This window comes from Pogona vitticeps, chromosome 2, assembly GCF_051106095.1.
Source record: "Pogona vitticeps strain Pit_001003342236 chromosome 2, PviZW2.1, whole genome shotgun sequence".
Classification (NCBI taxonomy): Eukaryota; Metazoa; Chordata; class Lepidosauria; order Squamata; family Agamidae; genus Pogona; species Pogona vitticeps.
In genome coordinates, this window is record NC_135784.1 from 17,727,166 (window position 1) to 17,749,045 (window position 21,880).

The 21,880-nt window shown below is 44.1% G+C and overlaps 1 protein-coding gene across 1 annotated transcript in view; it reads right to left on the reverse strand.

Annotated features, from left to right (window-relative positions):
- Nucleotides 1–340: 340 nt before the first annotated feature.
- Nucleotides 341–21,880, reverse strand: part of LOC110069967 (uncharacterized) — a 29,196-nt gene continuing 7,656 nt past the window's right edge. The window contains 5 exon segments of the mRNA XM_078388207.1: nucleotides 341–4,306; nucleotides 4,309–5,415; nucleotides 6,177–6,180; nucleotides 15,574–16,998; nucleotides 21,773–21,823. Of these exon segments, the coding sequence (XP_078244333.1) occupies nucleotides 4,230–4,306; nucleotides 4,309–5,415; nucleotides 6,177–6,180; nucleotides 15,574–16,758 (2,373 nt within the window). The 5' untranslated portion in view covers nucleotides 16,759–16,998; nucleotides 21,773–21,823 and the 3' untranslated portion in view covers nucleotides 341–4,229.

Below are 21,880 nucleotides of genomic sequence, written 5' to 3' on the forward strand. Positions count from 1 at the left end.
GTGGAGGTTGTGGTGTTTCGCTTGCTTGTACACTGGTCAGAGTAGCATGAATTCACAAATTGGGTGCTATATAAATTGATTAACTGAAGCCAAGACACAGGGAATAGATTACCCCATAAGATCAAACCCTTGGAAGAAGCAGTGGGGAAAGGCTGATGATGATTTCCTGCCCTGCTTCTCAGAAGCCCCTGCGTGGCCCAGGGTTCAAGGCACGCCGCTGAAGTGTCTGGATCGCAGCCAGATCGATCAGTGCTGTTGTGATACAAAGCAATGGGTCATCCAAGCTGGAACGCAGAGGACCCAGGCGGGCATGGGGGAAAAACACAAACACACAACTTACTGGAATTAAAACAGGCTACACCTTTATTGATTGCAGCTGCCACGAGACCTGAAGCAACCACAGAAGATGGATCTGTGTCAGCCAAGCCACCTGTCCACTGATGGTGGACTAAGATGACCAGAACCCAAGGTTAACCACGTGGGCGTCCACCACTGTGTGGCCCTGCCAGCCACCCCAGGGCAGAGAGTTTGAAACAACCTGAGCTAATCCTCACAATGGGCCTCTCTCTTGCCTTTTGAAGAGGAATCGCCAAGGAGGGCCAAACACCTACAGTAGCAGCCACCCCACCCCCAATTTGGTCTAATTCCACTTCCAATAAAATTGTGATAAAATGAACAATCACCCCTACTGCCACCAAGAAATTGTTTGATAAAACCAAGAACGAAACTGAGAGGGTTCGTTTTCTGGGGCTGTGTGCACCTCCAATAAAGGACGAGACGGTGGTACCAAATCAAACGGTTCTGTGTTTATTGCTACATCAACATTAACGGGGTTAGGATCCAAAAACGGGTTTAAAGTCTCTTGCAATTCCAAACTTGGTTTTAAAGGTGTCCATAAACTGTTAACAAACGGATTAGTGTTCTCCAAGTTCCAAGGTCCTGTTATAGACTTCACAGGACTCGGAACTGGGTTCAATTCTTCTTCTAAAACAATTAAAGGAACGGTTTCTTCATCCCCACTCCAGTCTCCCCAGGATGATCCCTCTCCATCCTCGGCCTGGGAAACCCCCCAACTTCTATAACTCGGCTATATGCCATGCCCTTTTGCGCTCCAACTCACGAGCCACCGCTTCTCTCTCTTCCCTCAGTTTACGTCTCCACTCTTTGGCTTGTTTCTCCCCAATACGAGGGTCGGGGTTTGAGACCGAGTTGTCTTCTCTTCTCAGCTTCCTTGTGTGGCACCCGCACCTGCTCCCAAGTGTGGGTCCATGGATCCTCCATCCAGATCCACTCCCAACCGCCTGGTATTTCTTCCCACTGCCCTCTTATATCTCCTACGGCCACTTCTATCTCCTCCTTCTTTTTTCCCGCCAAAGTTCCCTCAGCCTTAGGGGTAATATTTAACTCTTTCAATGTTGATTCCAGGTGGCTAGTATCTACCCCTTTGTTCTTCTTAGGGGCTTCTGGGGTTTCCTTCCCCCAATCAGGGGTCTCCACTCCTCTCTCTTCCCGACGCGGTGGTGAAGGAGGTGGAGATGTTTGAGTGTGTTGGGCCCTCGATGGGAGCGACGGCACTCCTACATAGGCCTCCATTTTGGGGGCATCACAGAAACCAAGGGCGGATGGGTGGGAGAAGATCCAATACAGAAGGACTGCTCAGAGCTTCAGCAGCCCCCCCCCCCCGATAGATCCCAGAGGAGGACCAGATTGGAAACCTCTCCTGTCTGCATGTGGGTGAAAACTCTGTCCCCGGCCAACCTGATCTGGCTTCAGAAAAAGCCCACAAAATCATGCTGCCTTCTGAGAAGGAGACGGTCAGCCATCTCCTAAAATGGCGGCCACTACACTGCCTGTCCACCACAGCCACTAGATGACAAATACAGTCAGAGGCCGTTACTTATCCAGAGATTCTCAACAATGGTGTGCCGTCAAATCCATCCTGACATAACGGCAACTTTTCTCAGGGTTTTCCAGGCAGAGAATATTCGGAAGGGGTTTCCCCTTCCCTTCATCTTGGGGTGCCCTGGGACTGTGCAGCTCGCCCAAGGCCACATAGGCTGGCTCTTCCTTCAAGAGGCCTAGTGGGGCGATCAAACTCTCAAAACTCTGGCTTCCCTGCCAGATCCCTAAACCACGGAACTATCCAGCAGTGGTTCCCGACCTTGAGTCCCCAGAGATTCTTACACTACAATTCCCAGAATTCTTGGCCAGCACAGCTAATGGCGGAGGCTTCTGGGAGTTTTAGCCAAAGAACATCTGGAGACCCAAGGTTGGGAACCCCCAGCATAGATGTTGGCAGAAACGTTCCTCCCCACAGGAATCTTTAATTCCTTGAGTTGCTTGCTGGCAAAAAAAACCCTCTCCTTTCACCTCTACTATCTCGACAATTTCTACAGTTTTTCCCCCCTCCATCTATGATTTTTTTTATGTGATCAGGAAAAGGATTTGAGATAAACCGATCTCCTCACATACTCTCCAGGGGTGGCTTGTGGTCAAAGCAGGAAGTGGGCCCCTTACCCCAAAATGGGAGTCAGGTCCCCTTCTAGAAGCAGGTCCTAAGCTTCAGGCAGAGATTCCTAGTCTCTCCATGGCTTCATTCCCGCAGGGACTTAGCTAGCAACTTGAGTCACAAATTGGGATAACAGATTTACCATGACATGTGCATGCAAATAACCTTTTCCTTGTTATCTCGGAGAATCTTCCTTCCATTCATAAACTATCATTTACCATGTTAGTCTTCTGTCAGAATTGCTTTCCTCTTTTAACTCACAACGCAGAACTGCTTATCAGGAGCCCCTCTTCTGGGTTTGAGCAACACCCTCATTTATTCATGCACTATTTCAAAACGTTAATCTTCCTAGCGTTTGATCACATCTCTCTGCTCTAACTGGCGTAGACCTCTCTTATTAGTTTTCCCTGGCAATCCAATCAAGGTGACCTTCCATAGAACAGCCTGGGGGAGTGATTAATTACTCCTTTTATAACTGCCAGGACTCTGTAGTTGTCTCTAATTCCTCCCCCCCGCCTTTTCCAAAATTAGGATTTCTTGCTCCATTACTCTCTCTGTCTGCTCTTCAATAAGCGAATCCTAAGTGACATTTAGCTCCCAGCCTTGTATTTTCAACAGTAAATAAAGCCTGATATATGAACAAAACATTTCTTATCCTCCTTGCAGCCTTATAGCTCCTCTGCCGTGACAGTTCTGATGCTTCAAATAAGCAGAACATCATTCGTAACCTTTACAAGTACGAAAGTATTGGTAGCTCACGAATGTTGAACTTTTAAGTGAAATATTTCCCACAGAACTGGAAATTCAAGGGTTGCTCCCTCATGACCTGATAGTAGAACATTTTCCATACTTCTGTCACTGCATGGATTCCTGTATGTGTGTGGACCCTGTGGTGGATTAATAATAATCACAGTAACAATAATAATCATATGCCATCAAGTAAGTTCTGTCTTATGCCATCCCTTCTCTAGGTTTTCCAGTTATACTCAGAAGTGGTTTGCCAGTACAGCGGTGCCTCGCTAGACGATTGCTTCATTTAATGACGAATTCGCTTAACGATTAATTTTCCGGAGCGATCTTGCGCTCCGTTTAACAATGTTTCCTATGGGCGATTTTCGCTCTACAATGGTGGGGGCCTTGCTTCGCAAGACGGTTAATTTTCGGGTCCCTGTGTTTCGCTTTACAATGGTTTTGACAGCTCGGGTTCGCTTCGCTAAATGGGCGTTTGAATGGTCGCTGTTTTGTTAGATGGCTGTGTTCGCTTGGGAAATGCGTTTCGCTTAACGATGTTTCCTATGACGATTTTCGCTTTACGATGGCAATCCGTTCCCATTGGAACGGATTATCAGGGTTTCAATGCATTTCAATGGAAAATTGCGTTTCGCTTAACGACGAAATCGCTTGACAGCGATTTTTGCGGAACGCATTAACCTCGTCTTGCAAGGCACCACTGTACATTCCTTTCAGGGCTGTCTGGGGCCATGCAGCTCATGAAAGGCTACATACGTAGGTTCACTCTTCTCCCAGGAAGAACTGGGAACGCTTGACTACTAGTACCACAGCTGGGGGCACTAAGTCAGTCAACCGTCACACCAGCTCTATGGCAAGCTAGCAAGATGAACTGTAACAAAACATTTTCTGGTCTTCTTTTCTTTTGTATATATTTTCAAGAATCACAAGGTATGGATTCAGAGGGAAACATTTCCCGTATATGTCATTCTTAGTGCTTCTCTCCTGTGTGGAGTTTCTAATGGGTCAGACTTTCTGCCTTGCAAAGAAAATATTCTCCACATCCTGGCAATTGTACAGTTTCACTCCGTTGTGGACGCCTTCATGGACAAGAAGAACTGAATCATTAGCAAACCCTTTCCCACATTCCTGGCATTTATAAGGTTTCTTTCTTACATGGACTCTCTGGTGGATCTGTAGATTTGAACTCTGGGAAAAACTTTTCCCACACTCCTTGCATTTGTATGGTTTCTCCCCTGTGTGCACCCTCTGATGCCTCATAAGGTCCGACTTATGCGCAAAACATTTCCCACACTGGTGACATTTGTATGGTTTCTCTCCTGAGTGGAGAGTCTGGTGCATGAGAAGGGTTGAATTCTGAGCAAAGCATTTCCCACACTCCAGGCATTGGTATGGTTTCTCTCCTGTGTGGACTCTCTCATGCTTCATAAGGTCTGACTTGTGAATAAAACACTTTCCGCACTCCTGGCATCTGTAAGGTTTATCTCCTGTGTGGACTGTCTGATGATTCAGAAGTTGTGAACTGTGAGCAAAACATTTTCCACACTCTTGACATTTGTAAGGTTTCTCTCCTATGTGGATTCTCTGGTGCTTCACAAGGTTTGAATTCTGAGCAAAAGCTTTTCCACATTCCTGGCATCTGTAAGGTTTCTCTCCAGTGTGGACCCTCTGATGGTTCAGAAGCTGTGAACTGTGAGCAAAACACTTCACACACTCCTGACATTGGTATGGTTTCTCTCCTGTGTGGACTCTTTGATGCTTCACAAGGTTTGAATTCTGAGCAAAACATTTCCCACACTCTTGGCATTTGTACAATGTCTCTCCAGTGTGGACTCTCTGATGGTTCATAAGCTGTGAACTATGAGCAAAACAGCTCCCACACTCCTGGCATTTGTACGGTTTCTCTCCTGTGTGAATTCTCCGATGGCTTAAAAGGCTTGACTTCTGAGCAAAACATTTCCCACATTCCTGACACTGGTACGGCTTTTCTCCTGTGTGGACTGTCTGGTGAATCAGCAGGTTTGAACTCTGGGAAAAACATTTTCCACACTCTTGGCATTGGTATGGTTTCTTTCCTGTGTGTACAGATTGATGCTTTACAAGGTTTGAGTTTGAAGCAAAACATTTTCCACATTCTTGGCACTTGAATGGTTTCTCTTCTGTAAATAAGATATAAATGAATGAAATAATGATTGAATGAATGAATGAATGAATGAATGAACAGTTTGATGAATCACAAGGTCAGATTTCTAAGTAAGACATACTTTAAACTCCTGGCATTTTCCTCCTGGATGTTATCTCTGGTTGCTCCTAATATGCAATTTACAAATAAAACCCGTCCCAGAAATTTCACATCTAAGACTGCTCTTTGAAGTTTGCATAATCACAATTTGGGGAGGGAGGATTTCCCCCCCACACACATTATGCATTTGTTGGTTTCTCTCTGATATTACAATAGGACCCCTGTATCCAGGGAGGATTGGCTTCAAGCTTTTCCACAGATGCTGAAAAACGTGGATTATAGTGAACACTATGTATTTTAGTGGCAAACACTATACATAACATGGTCTTAAGTGCCTTCTAGTGGCCAGTTCTGGTAACTTCATTTTTAAAAAATACCGTGTTTTTCCATTTATAAGACGTCCCAAAGTATAAGACGGTCCCTCCCTTTTCTAACCCCCAAATTAGAAAATTTGTTCCCCGCGGGGCTTAGAAAATGGGTAACACAGCCGTGAAAGGGCTGCATGATCGCACCCCTTTGATTCTGAAGCAGCCATGAAAGGGCTTCAGGATCATAGGGGTGCGACTGTGCAGCCCTTCACAGCTGCTTTACCCAAAGGGAGCCTTCCCTTCCTTTTTGCTAAGCCCTGTGGCTTTGGAAAAGACAGGGAAGGTGGCTGCCTTCTGTGTCTAAAACGACCCTCAATTTTTTTGTCTAATTATTTAAGGAAAAGGTGTCGTTTTATACACGGAAAAATATGGTATATTTTGGGGGGGGGTTCTTTTAATACAGTATTTTAAATATTTTCAGACAAAGGATAAGTGAATCAGTGGATATTGATTCCACAGATGAGGGGCTCTTCTGTGTGGGTTTGTTGATCTTTGGGAAAGCTCAATTTGTGATTAAAACACTCCCCGCACATATGTCTAGGTCCTTCCATTTAACTGCTGCGAAGAAGTAAGACTCGATTCCAAATCTCGGTGTGATGGAACCTCAAAGTTTGAAAGAGACTATCTCAAACTCAAACCCTCTGTAATCCATCTGGTGTTCCAAGAACGCACTTCCTTCAAATCTTAGCACTCCTTTATCTTGCTTTTAAGTTTTATTTTCATTTCACATGCTGAAATGAAGATTTTAATTCTTTTTTTTCTGGTTCTAACTTGAGTTTTATTATGTGTCATCTTTAGACTTTATTTTATTAAATGCCTGTTGTAATTTTAATGTATGCTACACACTGCCCAGAGAATCTTGGCTATCAGGAAGGAGATTTTAAAACTATAATTAACAAAATTGATAAATATATCAATCATTAATTACAGGAATGATGGCATGAATAGGTGGCTGGGAGGACCATTCTAATAGGAGATTTCACTCTCTAAAGATTTTTGGTGATACAATTTACTTTTTAGGATGATTTTTTGGGGGAGTGGAAGACTGCATTCTTTCTGATTATACATACTGAGAGGGCTTTATTCAGTATTTTCAGGCAGTGGATAAACGAATCAGTGGATACCGATCCTGTGGATAAGGGGGTCCTACTGTAATTAATTACCGATAGTTACATTATTTTAATGCATTATTTCGAAACATTGAGATAGCTGAGTTACAGATAAGGATTTTTCCCCTAGGCAACTGCTGTCAGGACTTGTGGGTTGTGCTTGCTCAAGCCGGCGTACCTAAAGGGTTTTCCGATCTTGTAGCTGAGATTTCCATTCCATCCAAATCTTGTGAATCTTCTCCCACCTCCATCAGAGAAATGAGCTGAAGCTTTGGACCTGGAGTTAAATTAGGAAGAGAGGCGCGAGAGTCAGGAGTCCTTTACAGAGGTGGAAGACATTCTGAATATTTAAGAAACCAAATTACGTTAAACTAAATTAAATATCATAGCGATGGAGTATATTGAGCACCAGCCATTGGTTATAACCTGCACTGAATTTTTCTTTTTAAAAACAGCACTGGTAAAGCTTTACAAATCTCTCTCTCACACACACACACACACCGGTCATGAGACTATTTTCTGAGCCCCTTTTTCCACTGGATCCTTCACAGTCCAGCATTTTTCCTCAAGATGGGGGAAATCAAAGCACACTGGGTGGGTACATCTGTAAGAGATAACTAGTCTGGTGTAGTGCAGTGGTTCCCAACCTGGGGTCCCCAGATGTTCTTGGACTGCAACTATCAGAAATCCTGGCCAGCATATAACAGTGGTAAAGTCCTCTGGAAGTTCTGGTCCAGGAACCCCTGGGGACATAACGTTGGCAACCACTGATGTAGTGGACAGAGTGATGCACTAAGGAGAAATGGGTTCAAATCCCTGCTCAGCCACAGAGGCTCACTGGGGGTGTGGAACTGGTAAAAATCACTCCTTAAATATGCCACTTACCTTGAAAGATCTATTAGGGTCCCTATTAAATCAGCTCTGACTTGATAGCACATAACGTAACATATATGTAAGAACAAGACTAGATTTCTGAAACTATAAACACAGAACTATGCCAGAGCTAGGAGACAATACAGTGGTGCCTCACATTATGACATTAATTCGTTCCAGCGAAATTGCTGTAGAACGAAAATGTCGCAATGCGAAAATGAAAAGCCCATTGAAACACATTTAAACCCCTTCAATGCATTCCAATGGGCTGGAAATTCACAGTCCAGCGAAGATCCTCCACAGGGCAGCCATTTTCGGTGCCTGTGCAACAAGGAACCTGTCCCAGATAACAGCGGGGAGCCATTTTATTTACCCAGCGGCCATTTTGAAACCGACGATCAGCTGTCCGAAATTGTCATTTTGCGAAGAATCAGTTCCTGAAGCAGGCAACCAATCATTGCAAAGCGAAAAAAAAAACCATTCAGACCATCGTTTTGCAATCGCAATTAGATCATTGTAATGCAGTTTCGTCATAATGCAGGGCAATCGTAAAGCAAGGTACCACTGTAAACAACGGTGGATTTTTACTTTGAATTACACTGATAAAAAAAGAAATCTTTACTGGTTTGGAGCAATTGTTTAGTTGGCTTAGCATTCTGTTCACATTGTGGCCTAGCAGCAGCCTATGAGATGCCTAGACGAAATACATCAATACAGTCCAACATATATATACTGATACTCAACGTATATATATACTGTATGTTGAATACTGTGGATTTTATAGGCCTGGAAAAGGCTTGGCTTCCCACACATTGAAAGCTCTGGTTCACAAACATTATGACAGATTCTATTATGTTTTCTGAACTTTTATGTTGAGGTGCGGGGGGAAGGGACAGTTATAGGAAAAAAATAATTCAACAGTTCCCTGATTTTTCACAGCTTACAAATCCTACTAATAAAAATCCGAAAGAGGTTGCCTGGACTTCTCTTGGCAGAAGACAAGTTTTCTGATGGCTACCCCACTCTCTCCAGGAGCAGAATCGCCCTGCCTCTGGAGGACTATTCCCTTATGTAGGAAATTGGACTCTTTCACCAAGAGTTTTTGGTGAAAAAACATCAAGGTCCTTTTAACTTTTGCTGCAAAGAAACAGGTGGAGAGATATTAATTCAGGTTCATGTAAAAGGAAATGGGGGAGGGATCTGACAAAGAAGACTGCATTTAGCAGCTACATCTCATTTGTGAAGGAAAGGCAGAGGCTGAAATGGAGATTAGAGACCCAGAGAAATTCTTTCAGCTAGGAAGCAACATCCTTCTTGGAATTGGTGTGGAGAAAAGCTGAATATGAACCCACGGTGCTAGTTGGCTACAAAAAAATTAAATGCTATTTTAGGCTGCATTAATAAAGGTATCATCTCCAAATCCTGTGAGGTACTAGTTCCCCTTTGTTTCCCCATAGAAGTGAGAGCTGGACCATGAAGAAGGCTGACCGCCGAAGAATTGATGCTTTTGAATTGTGATGCTGGAGGAGGCTCTTGAGAGTCCCCTGGACTGCAAGGAGAACAAACCTATCAGTTCTAAAGGAAATCAACCCTGAGTGCTCACTGGAAGAACAGATCCTGAAGCCGAAGCTCCAATACTTTGGCCATCTCATGAGAAGAGAAGACTCCCTGGAAAAGCCCCTGATGTTGGGAAAGTGTGAAGGCAAGAGGAGAAGGGGACGACCGAGGATGAGATGGCTGGACAGTGTCATCGAAGGGACCAACATGAATGTGACCCAACTCCGGGAGGCAGTGGAAGACAGGAGGGCCTGGCGTGCTCTGGTCCATGGGGTCACGAAGAGTCGGACACGACTAAACGACTAAACAACAACAACTAGTCCCTCTCTATTCGGCACTGACTAGCCCTCATCAAGAGTACTGTGACTAGTTGTGGACACCACACTTGGAGGAGGATGCCAGCAAACTGGAGCAAATTCAGGATGATCAAGGGGCTGAAAACCAAGCCTTATGATGAGAGGCTGGGCTTGTTTAGCCGTGAGCAAAGAAGGCTGGAGGGAAATAGGATCACATTTCTAAAATTCTTGAACTCTCAATCCCCCCCCCCCGAATACAATACTGAGAGCGAGAGACTGGTTCCTATGGGTCACCCCCCGGCTCTGCCCCATAAGTCACCCCCCGGACGCTGCTGCCACTTTGGGGGCGCCTAAACCTTATTAGGGCTCTACCGCCATACATCAATAGGTGGAGGATGATGACTCCATGACCAAAGACCTGTTCAGGGCCCTTCCATCTCCTGCTTCTTGGGAAAGGGCGCTTCCTTCGGCTGGGTTTACAGTTGGGGGTCCCTCCCACCTACCCCCGTCCCTGGGGCACACTCACCATCACACACAAACACACACCCAGACACAACGAAGTGTGTGTGTGGGTGTCTCTTCAAGCTCTTAAATACAGGACCGGCTCTGTTTCCCTCCGGAGGAAGAAAAAGGAGGGACAGGAAGGGATTTTTTAAAAGGTGTCAGAGGAGCGGCATCTCACCTCTAGGAATCTCATCTCTATGCATTTAACCCTTGCCAGAACACTTTTCTTCTTCGCCCAGATTTGAGCTCACCCTAGGGAGTGTTGGCTTTTAGGGAACTGGGAATCGCCGCCCCCTCCTGGTTTGAGGACTTCGTGGCTTCCCTTGCCCAGAAATCGCTCTGCTGTCCCTCCTCTTTCTCTCCCACCCCTGTTCCTTCTTCCCAGATCTTTTCTTTTCCAAACTCCATCCAGAACCTGCAGTTTTCATCCGACCTCCTTCTTGCCTTCTTTCACAATGTGAAGGATCAGTCCTTTTCTTCTTATTGAGTAAATAGACTTTTTGAAAGGAAAGCTCTGGGACTGATACCAGTTTCAGGGCTTTATGGCTTGCTTTGCTTATTGCACTGCAGTTTACACATCTGGCTGTGGAGCCAGAGGTTGGGAATTCAAATCCCTACTGTGCTTGCCTGCGTTTTTATTTTTACCTTTAATTTTTCCTTTTTCGCCTTAAGAAGGACCCAAGGCGGCTTACATCATTAAAAGACAAGATTTAAAGCTAGAAACAATGAATACAGTATACAAATTCTATATTAAAAAGGATCAAACACCACACTATGTAAAAGTTGGTGAACAGAAGCAAAAACGCACAAAAACCGGAAAGGCACAACAATCAATGGGAAAAAATCATACTCAGACAGTCAATCATTCAGGGAACACTTGCTTAAAGAGAAAGGTCTTTGCTGCAAAGGGCAGCAAAGATGGGTCCAGCCTGGCCTCCAGTGGGAGGGAGTTCCAAAGTCTAGGGGCAGGGTCCTTGACAGGGGCTGGACTTGATGACCCATAGGGTCCCTTTCGGCTCTGCAGTTCTAAAATTAGTTAAGAGCGGGGATTTGCATAAAGTAGAACTCCTCCACAAGCTGCCCTGCAGCTTTTTCCTTCTCTGTCTCTGGCGAGAGAGAGAGAGAGAGATGGGTACTCATTTTACCAACCTGGCAAGGATGGAAGGCTGAGTGAACCTCAAGCCAGCTGCCCGAGCCCATTAGGATTGAACTCAGGTTGTGAGCAGAGTCTTGGGCTGCAGCGCTGCAGTTTAACCACTGCACCATGAGGCTCCTGATGTATGTAATGGAAAACATAAGCCAACTCACAGGAAGACTCTTGTAGGACAGGGTGGCCAAAGGGACTGCAACTTCCATCAGCCTTAGCGGGCATGCCTCATAGTGAGGAATGCTGGGAGTTGTAGTCAAACACCATCTGGAGAGCCTCATTTGCTCTGGGAATATTGTTAAGGACCAAACACTTCATAAGATCAATTTCTATCATGAAATTGAAGCTAAACCAGCTTCCCAGCAAGAGAAACCCAGACCCAGCCAGGCAGCTACCTGAGCCCACGGATGAGTGGGAAAGTCTGGCTGGTTTTCTCGCTGGTTGAGGCAGGAAGGTTAGCTTTCCAGAGGTAGCATAGCTCTGCCCGCCCCATCTTTATCACTACCAGCTTCTTATCTCAGGCCCCTTTCATGGTTAGAACACAGATTCTGAGACACGAATGAAGTCTTATTGAGTACAAAGTTGTTGTGAACTCAACTAGTTTTTCAATGCATGTCGGTCTTGCTGACAACAGACTAAGAGTGCCCCTCCACTGGAAATTGCTTTAAGCCTCAGGTTTCTTCCTGGCCTAGACACCGGATTCTTCTTGGTATTGCTGGTTTCCACTATGATATCAGTTTACTTGACAAAGCGTAGTGTAGATCTCACACCCACCCACCCTTGGTTGTTGTTAAGTCGTGTCCAACTCTTCGTGACCTCATGGACCAGAGCAGGCCAGGCCCTCCTGTCTTCCACTGCCTCCCGGAGTTGGGTCAAATTCATTCTGGTAGCTTCCGTGACACTGTCCAGCCATCTCATCCTCTGTTGTCCCCTTCTCCTCCTGCCTTCATACTTTCCTAACATCAAGGTCTTTTCCAGGGAGTCTTCTCTTCTCATGAGATGGCCAAAGTATTGGAGCCTCAGCTTCAGGATCTGTCCTTCCAGTGAGCACTCAGGGTTGATTTCATTTAGAATTGATAGGTTTGTTCTCCTTGCAGTCCAGGGGACTCTCAAGCATCTCCTCCAGCACCACAATTCAAAGGCATCAATTCTTCAGAGGTCTGCCTTCTTTATGGTCCAGCTCTCACTTCCATACATCGCTGCTGGAAAAATCATAGTTTTGACTATGCGGACCTTTGTCGGCAAGGTGAGGTCTCTGCTTTTTAAGACTGCTTTCCTCCCAAGAACCCACCCATGAGCTTTAAGGATAAAATTTGGCTAGTGACAAACCCCACTACATTTGCAGGAAGTAACAGGAAAAACATGACCATCTTGGGTGAAAAAGGTAAAGTCAGTAGTGTAAAGCCATGTAGCAAGTCAGTCACGAAGCTAGTTAGTTAAGCTCTGTTCATGTCACTGGTCTTTATTTTTTCTACAGAATGCTGTTTATTTTTTGAACTGTAAATCAATGGAAAATTTTATTCTTCTCTCTTTTAAAGTGTCTGAGTAGTTGAAATAGTGCCAGTTGAGGAGCAGCTAAGAAATAAGGGGTGGTCTACTGAGGGGAGTCTTGAAGCTAATTCTACTCTGTAGGTCTGTGAACTTTTTCTGCTATGTAGCGAGGGGTTTTTAACCCACAATAATTGTCCACGCTCCACCAATAGGTAATGGGACAGACGTTATTCATTCTGTAGAGCAGTGGTTCGCAAGCTTTGGCCTTCCAGCGGTTTTGGACCCCAACTCCCAGAAATCCCTGTCAGCAGTGCAATGGTATGGGATTCTGGGAGTTGAAGTCCATAACCGCTGAAGGACCAAAGTTTGTAAACCACTGCTCTATACTGTGGAGAAGGCCTGTTCCCACCATGAAGCACATTAAAGTAACGGCTTCAGAAGGCAGAAAATAGGAGAGAGATATGCAAATAGTGGTGTGAGGGGAAACATTTTTTTTGAAATTCTGTGTTGAAGGAGATTTTGGGGAATAACTGGATTGCCAGAAAGATGGACAAGTGGGTCCTAGATCAACTCAAGCCTGAACGATCTCTGAAGTAAAAAAATACTGAAATGGAGGTTGAAATTTGGGCACATCATGAGAAGACAGGATGCTCTGGAAAAAAAAAAGTCATGGTCAGAAAGATGGAAGGCAGCAGGAAAAAAGGAAGACCGAATACGAGATGGATCGACTCTCTTAGCATGTGAGCTGGGAAAAAAGGGAGGATTTTCACACTCTTGTGTACAGCTTCTCTCCAAAAGTCAGGTTTTCCCAAATGGAAAATTTTCAGGATACCTTAATGCTAATTCCTAAATTTCCTCAATTCTTCTGTGAGGAAATTCTACATAAAAATCACACCCACATTGTTTCCTAAAATTTATTAGTAACAAGGAATGGGTGCCAGTACAGTATTCGATAGGGGTGGTAATTCCCAGGTTGGTGAAGCATGCAACGTCATTCTCACATTTTAAAGCACGACTTAAGTCAATGTTGCCTGATTAGTTGTCTTCTAGTGGCTACGAAATTAATGCTTTTCGGGTGATTCGTTTTAGGAATAATGTGGGGGCAACACATAAAATTTTGATTGATTTATACACAAGGAAAAATGAACCCACAGATACACACGAGAACTTGAAATCAGCATCATGTTACAAATCTACCTTCGGGCTGTGCCAGTCAAACCAAAACTGACTAATTTTTGTTTCCTGTTTACAAAATACTATTCATAATGACCCATCAAGTCAATTCTGACTTATGGTGATCCTTTCCAGGGTCTTCCAGGTACAACATAGTCAGAAATGGGTTCTCCTTCCCTTCTTCCGGGGGCATTTCTGGGACTGTGCAGCTCGCCCTACGCTACCCAGGCTGGCTCTTCTCATAGGAGGCTCAACGGGGGACTCGAACTCTTAACCTTTGGTTCTGCAGCCAGAGACCTAAACCACTGATCTCTCCAGCCAGCCTTGCTGTTTAATTTATTTTCTTGAGATTGGGATTTTTTTTTTACAACAACCATGTCCGGCTCTAATCTTTTCATAATACTGGATCTCCAGTTCATCACCGGAGCGATCCAACGATTTGTTTCACATACTCAAGGGAATAATTCAGACGTGCTACAGATCCCTGTGAGGGATTCAAGGCTAAAACAGAGGAACCAGCCCAAGATAACACAGAGAGACTCATGGCTGAGTGCAAGTCAGAACGCATCTCCTCAGCTGTAGCAACAGTCCGACACGCCTAACGCCAATACATTCTTTTGGGCTAATGAGACATTTAAAAGTCTTATTTCATAAATGGAAATCTAATGGCATGTTCAATCAGATCATACAGAGTTCAAAGCACCGGAAAACATTCTGATTAAAAAAAAATTCCTGGAAAACCCACATCACTCTTTCTTTCACATGTAAACAATCTGTTGATCTAACAAAATGAAAATTCTGAGCAGAAACGGAGTCCCCTGTCCTGGGATCAAAATAGTTTCTTCCCTATGTGGATTCTCTGATGTATCGCAAAGAGTGAATTAAAGGCAAATCACTTCACAAATTGTCGGGGATTTACACAGTACATCCCAGTGTAATGTACTATGGCTCCAGCAGTGTAAAATCTGATCTGCAAGAAGAACAATTTCCATGCCACTCAGATCTGAATACTGTCTTTCCTGTGTGGACCGTCTGATGGGTCAGGAATAGAGATGTAAAATTTCCAAACATTTCCATTTTTTTCTGGGGGGAAAACTTGTTCCCCCGTTTTTATCCAGAAAAAAAATGGAAATGTTCAGAAATTTTACCTCTCTAGAGAGAACTTAAATACATAATGTCTGAGAACTCTTTCCTTAAGGTCTTCGTGTTATATAGTTTGAATACCATGTCAAAGACATATTATTTATTACTGTAAAAGAACACATTCCATGGCCCATTTTATTCCAATTATTGGGAGGGGGGAACCAACAAAAAATTGCTTTGGAAAGAAACAGGGAAAAAAGGTTTTTACTTCTTAATTTTTCTGCTTCCCCCCTCTCCAGGCCTTCCTATCTCTAAGCAGGAAGCATAAAATCTGAGCAAAAAATCCCCCACTTTTGACAGATGTAGAATTCTTTTCCGCTGACAAGGAGTATGGGCTCCTTGATGCTTCATGAGGTTTCATCACTGAGCAAAACCTATCCCTCACCCTCAGAACAGCTACTGTTTCCCTACTGCGTGAAACCTCTGATGCTTCACCAGATATGAATTGTGAGAAAAACTCTTCCCACACTCCTCGCATTTATACAATTTCTCTCTTGTGTGGACTCTTTGGTGCACCAGAAGCTGTGAATTCTGAGCAAAACATTTCCCACACTCCTGGCATTTGTACGGTTTCTCTCCTGTGTGGACTCTCTGGTGCACAAGTAATTGTGAATTCTGAGCAAAACATTTCCCACATTCTTGGCATCTAAATGGTTTCTCTCCTGTGTGGGTTCTTTGATGCACAAGGAGCTGTGAATTCTGAACAAAACATTTCCCACATTCCTGGCACTTGTACGGCTTCTCTCCTGTATGGATTTTTTGATGGTTCACAAGTCGTGACCGTTGAGTAAAACACTTCCCACACTCCTGGCATTTGTGTGACCGATCTCCTTTGTGGGCCTTCTGGTGGATTATGAGATTTGAATTCCGGGCAAAATATTTCCCACAGTACTGGCATTGGTATGGTTTCTCTCCCGTATGGACTCTCTGATGATCCACAAGCTGTGAGTTGTAAGCAAAACATTTCCCACACTCCAGACAGCTGTTTGGTTTCTCTCCTGTGTGGACTCTCTGATGGATCAGAAGGCTTGACTTCCGGAAAAAACCTTTCCCACACACCTGGCATTTGTAAGCTTTCTCCCCTGTGTGGACTCTCTGATGCGTTACAAGGAAGGATTTCTGAGCAAAGCACTTCCCACACTCCTGGCATTTGTGGGGCTTTTCTCCCGTGTGTGTTTTCTGATGCTTCACAAAGTCTGCAATATAACCAAAATACTTCCCACACTGCTGGCATCTGTACGGGTTCTCTCCTGTGTGGACTCTATCATGTTTCATAAGTTGTGAGTGGTAAGCAAAACATTTCCCACACTCTTGGCATTTGTAGGGTTTCTCCCCTGTGTGGACCCTCTGATGCGTCACAAGGACTGAGTTTTGAGCGAAACGTTTTCCGCACTCATGGCATTTATACGGTTTCTCTCCTGTGTGGATTCTCAGGTGGATCAGAAGAGTTGAAGTCTGGGCAAAACATTTTCCACATTCTTGGCATTTATAGGGTTTCTCTTCTTTGTGGATTCGCCGATGATTGATAAGGGCTGAACTGAAGGCAAAACACTCCCCACACTCTGGGCATCTATAGGGTTTCTTCCCTCTGCGCATTTCTTTGTGACTCGCAAGGTAGGACGTACTCTCAAAAGTTTCCCAGACGCTTCACTTACAAAGCATTTCTTTCCAGAGTGAGATTGTCTTGTGAAGTGCAAGAGTCATTCGCAGGGCAAAACATGTACCATGCAAAGCTTCTTATTGCCATAGCCTTCCTCTTCAAAGTGATTTTCTCTGATCTAATTCACACTAAACACTTTTCCCATTTGGTACATATATTTCTTGTATTCAAATTATCTGTTGGGAATAAGGACATGTGCATAAAAAAACTGAATTGAAGGGACTGAGCTACTTATTAAGCTACTGGAAGGGGGTGGAAAGAGGGGGAGACACTAACTGAAATCTGTCATTTATGCTGTGGAAGAAGGGAACATTCTGGAATTACAAAAAAATGCAGCTACCGGGATGAGCTTACCAGTGGTAAATCAAATATAAGGGCAAAGTATGCTCCTTATACATCATCAGTTGTGCCTAAAGTATTCTCCCTCAGGTTTACAATTTAATTATCCAGGCAACGTACAGATAAGGAGCTGGGCATTCAATTTACCAACCTTGGAAGGATGGAAAGCTAAGTAAACCTGAACCTGTCAGGATTGAACTCAGGTTGAGAGCAGAGGCTCAACTGCAGTACTGCAGTTTTACCACTGTTCCCCAAGGCTCAAAGTAACTTGTATATGTAAGTGCATTTTTTTAAAAAACGGTTTGTTGTTGGGATTTGTTTCAAGCATTAATCTGGACAAGGTGGCAAGAAGCATTTTTCCCAGGGTCATGTTTTGTCCGGCCGGCTTATCGGAGGACTCGCCTGATCTAGTAGGAGCCGAGACTTCTGCTTCATTCAATGTCTGCCTCTTCCCCCCCTTCCCCCCAGTGTTGGCACTGGAAATTAAGATGGGGAAAAAAGAAAGCAGCAAGGGTCAGGGGCAAACATGTGACATTTCTGTGCATTTTGGAAATTAAAATATTTTATACATCATTCCAGCCACAGAACTCTAGACTTAGCAGGAACTCCAAGGGCTACTTAGCTCAGCCCCTGGGATTGCAGGAAAACTAGACGGTATACCTGGACAGATAGCTATCCAAGCTTTGCATAAAAACCTCCAAGGACGATCCTTTTCCATCTTCTATGGGGCAGCCCTTTAAACATTTGAAGATAAATGACCTCTTGGTCCTTTTCTTTTTCAGGTTCTGTGATCATTTTCCATAAGGTGTGGTTTCCCTACCTTTTCCTTTCTTGGTGGCCCTCCCACTGTATGCATTCCAACTTGTCCGCATTCTCGTTCAACAAGAGTGCCAAAACAGGACATAGTAGGTTTTTTAAAAATAAAGTGTGCACTGCTTATGTACCACCCCCATAGCGCATAAAACATTCTCTGGGCAGTTTACAAGTTCATTATGCAGGCTACTCATTCCATTCTCCGCCAGCAAGCTGGGTACTCAATTTACCAACCTCCTAAGGATGGAAGGATGAACTTCAAGCCGGCTACCTGGGATTGAAACCAGGTTGTGAGCAGAGCTTTGGCTGCAGTACTGCAGTTTAACCACTATGCTCAGTAGTCCAGGTGGGACCTGCCCAAAGCAGGAAGGGGTGGTGGTATTTTTTCCCTTGATCTGGGCATTTTACTGTTATGAATGGAACTTCGTATCCCACTACGTTTTTCCACCACTGCATCACTCTGTTGACTTACGTTTGGCTTATGATCCGCTATTACCCCTAAACCCTTTTCATGTATACACTGGCAGGTTCAGTTCCTACCCACCCTGTACAGTGGTGCCTCGCTTAACGGTTACCTCGTTAAACGATGAAACCGCTTGACGATGAGGTTTTTTGCGAGCACAAAACGATGTTCTAATAGGAAACATTTGCTTCATGATGATCGGCTCCTTGCTTCGGGAACCGATTTTTTGCTAGACGACGATTTTAAAACAGCTGATCAGCGGCTCTAAAATGGCTGCCCGCTGTGCAAAATGGCTCCCTCCTGTGCTTTAGGATGGATTCCTCGCTGTACAGGCACCAGAAAATGGCCGCCCTATGGAGGATCTTCGCTTTACGATGAGGTATTTAGCTCACTGGAATGCATTGAACTGGTTTTCAATGCATTTCAGTGGGTTTATTCATTTCTCTCGAGGAGGATTTCGCTTAACAGCAATTTGAACAGAACAAATTATCCTCGTCAAGCGAGGCACCATTGGACTTATAAGTACAGTGGTGCCTCGCATAGCGAGGTTAATCCGTTCCGTATTAACCTACGCTATAGCGAAACATCGCTGAACGGGACAGGGAAAGCCACTGGAACGCATTACACATCGTTTAATGCGTCCCAATAGGCTCCTTTACTCACCGTTCAGCAAAGTTTCCTATGGCCGGCAGCCATTTTCGCGCCCTCGGTAAGCGAGGGGAGGGCGCGAAAACGCTGCGTGCAGCCATTTTGGGGCTTCCGGCGGCCATTTTGTCCACCAAACAGCTGATCGTCGGGGCTTCGTTTTGCAAAGATCGGTAAGCGAAACGCTTACCGATCTTCGCAAAGTGATTTTCGGCCATAGGGGCCATCGGTAAGCGATCACATTAGCGATCCCAAAAAAGGGATCACTATGTGATTTCGTCATTGTACGGTGCGCTCGTTAAGCAAGGCACCACTGTATACTTATAAATAGACAACTAAATTTTTCTGCTTAAATGCAGAATTTGACATTTTCCTCTCTCGGAATTGACTTGGTTGGCTTTGGCCCAGTCCCTCAATCTGTTCAAAGCATTTTTAATCCTGACTCTGGCTTCTGAAGTATTAAAGCAAAGCAAAGTGTGCTGATTAAATACTATCCCATAGTGCTCAAAGCACTGTCTTGGCAGTGTACAATTTAATTATGCAGGCTACACATTGGGTACTCAATTTACCAACCTCGGAAGGATGGAAGGCTGACTGAACCTCAAGCAATCTCTGCCTGAGCCCATTCAGATCAAACTCCTAGGTTGTGAGCAGAGTTTTGGCTTTCATACGTACCGCAGTTTAAGCACTGTGCCACAAGGCTCAATTAATTACTGCTCCCAGTTTGATGGTCTCTACAAATGTGAGAAGCATCTACTTCTTTTTCAAAGTGACTTATAAATACATTTGCATGCACAGCCCAGAACAGAGCCATGCAGCATACCAGTTTCCAATTATTCAGAATCATTGGGATCAATTCTTTGGCTAAAGCCCCTCAGCTGCTTATAAATATACCAAAAGCTTGGACACAACTAGTTACAACCAATCTAGTTTATATAGAATCATGAAATTGGAAGGGGCCTATAAGGCCATTGAGGCCAGCCCCCTGCTCACTGCAGGAATACAGTGGTGCCTTGCTTAACGATTGCTTCATTAAATGACAAAAACGCTATACGATGACTGGTTTGCGATCGCAAAACAATGTCTTAATAGGCAAAATCCGTTTTGTGACGATCGGTTCCCTGCTTCGGGAACCGATTCCTCGCATTACGACAATTTTAAAACAGCTGATCGGCGGCTTCAAAATGGCCACCGGCTGTGTAAAATGGCTCCCCGCTGTGTTTTTGGACGGATTCCTTGCTATACAGGCACAAAAATGGCCGCCCCTATGGAGGATCTTCGCTGGACGGTGAGTTTTCAGCCCATTGGAACACACTGAACGGGTTCTCAATGCATTTCAATGGGTTTTTTATTTTCGCTTAACAAGGATTTCGCTCTACAGCGATTTTGCTGGAACGGATTGTCCTCATTAAGCGAGGCACTACTGTACAAATCTTGTATTCCTACACTGCACTAATTACATGTAACTAGTTAATTTTCTGGTTAACAGGAAACATGGCTAATGATTACAAGTTACTTTTCAGTTTAAAAAGAGACTCATTATACTCAAAACCCGTTATACCCAAATAATGAATGTGCTACTCTTTTTTTGAATTAGCATATCCAGCAAAAAGAAAAGAAAAATAATAAAAAATTAAGTAGGCATTTATTCATTTATTTCTTTTAACCAAAAGATAATTAAAACTTAAACAGTTATTTTTCAAAAGTGACAAGTAACATCTCCCAAATAATCAGGTGTAACTAGTTTAAATAAAGTAAGACCTAGTTACTACAAAAGTCTCTTTTACAGCATTTTTCAAATTTTATATATTTTTCTTAGTTTTCAGAGCTGTGGCCCTGTTAGCCCATGCAGTTAGTTAAAAAAAAAAATACACAACAAAACAAAAAGACATGGTGGCACCTTAAAAGTTTGACTTTTATAATGTGAGATTTTATAGAACATCATCCACTTTGTCAGACATATGAGTTAGAACACAAAGACAACATGGTAAAACATTCATAGGCGGCTTTAACACAGAGGTCTCCAAACTACGGCCCATGGGCCACATTCAGACTGCCTTGCCTTTTTATCTGGCTCAGGCATAGGAAGAGGAGGGGGGGGCAAGCGATCCTCCACCCCTGCTGTCTTTTGCTTGGGTCCCCCTTCCCTCTTCTTCCTATGCCCATGCAGAAATAGGCAGAGGAGCAAAGCCTGACACGTCCCTCCTTCGGCTCTCAAAAATGTGTAAAATATGTAATGTGGCCCTTAGACTGAAAAGTTTGGAGACCCCTGCTCTAAGATAAAGGGGCAGTGCTGTTGGGTTGATTTCACAGCTCATAAGGATTGATGATCTCTGTCTGGGATTGAGTTCTTTTGAAATTTGGTTCTGTAAACTGCAACTTGATTGAAGAAGCCTCATGGCACGATGGTTAAACTGCAGTATTGCAGTTAAGACTCTGCTGATGGCCTGAGTTTGAATTTCGGTGGGCTCAGGTAGCTGGCTCAAGTTTAAATCAGCCTTCCAACCTTCTGAAGTCAGTAAATTCAGTACCCAGATTGCTGGTTGGGTAGGCAATGTGTAGCCTTCAGAATTAAATTGTAAACTGAGAGTACTTGAAGCACTATGGGGTGGTATATAAGCAGCACACGTTGCACCAAATGAAATAACAGAGGAACAACATGTGGTAACATCAAGGATGGCAAACTTTACCTTTAAGCCTTGTTCTGAAAAGATGGGTCAGGAGGTCGTGAAGGAAAATAACTGTTGGAGAATAACAGAATTATTATATTTGGCAATGACTTAAAAAACCTTGACTGC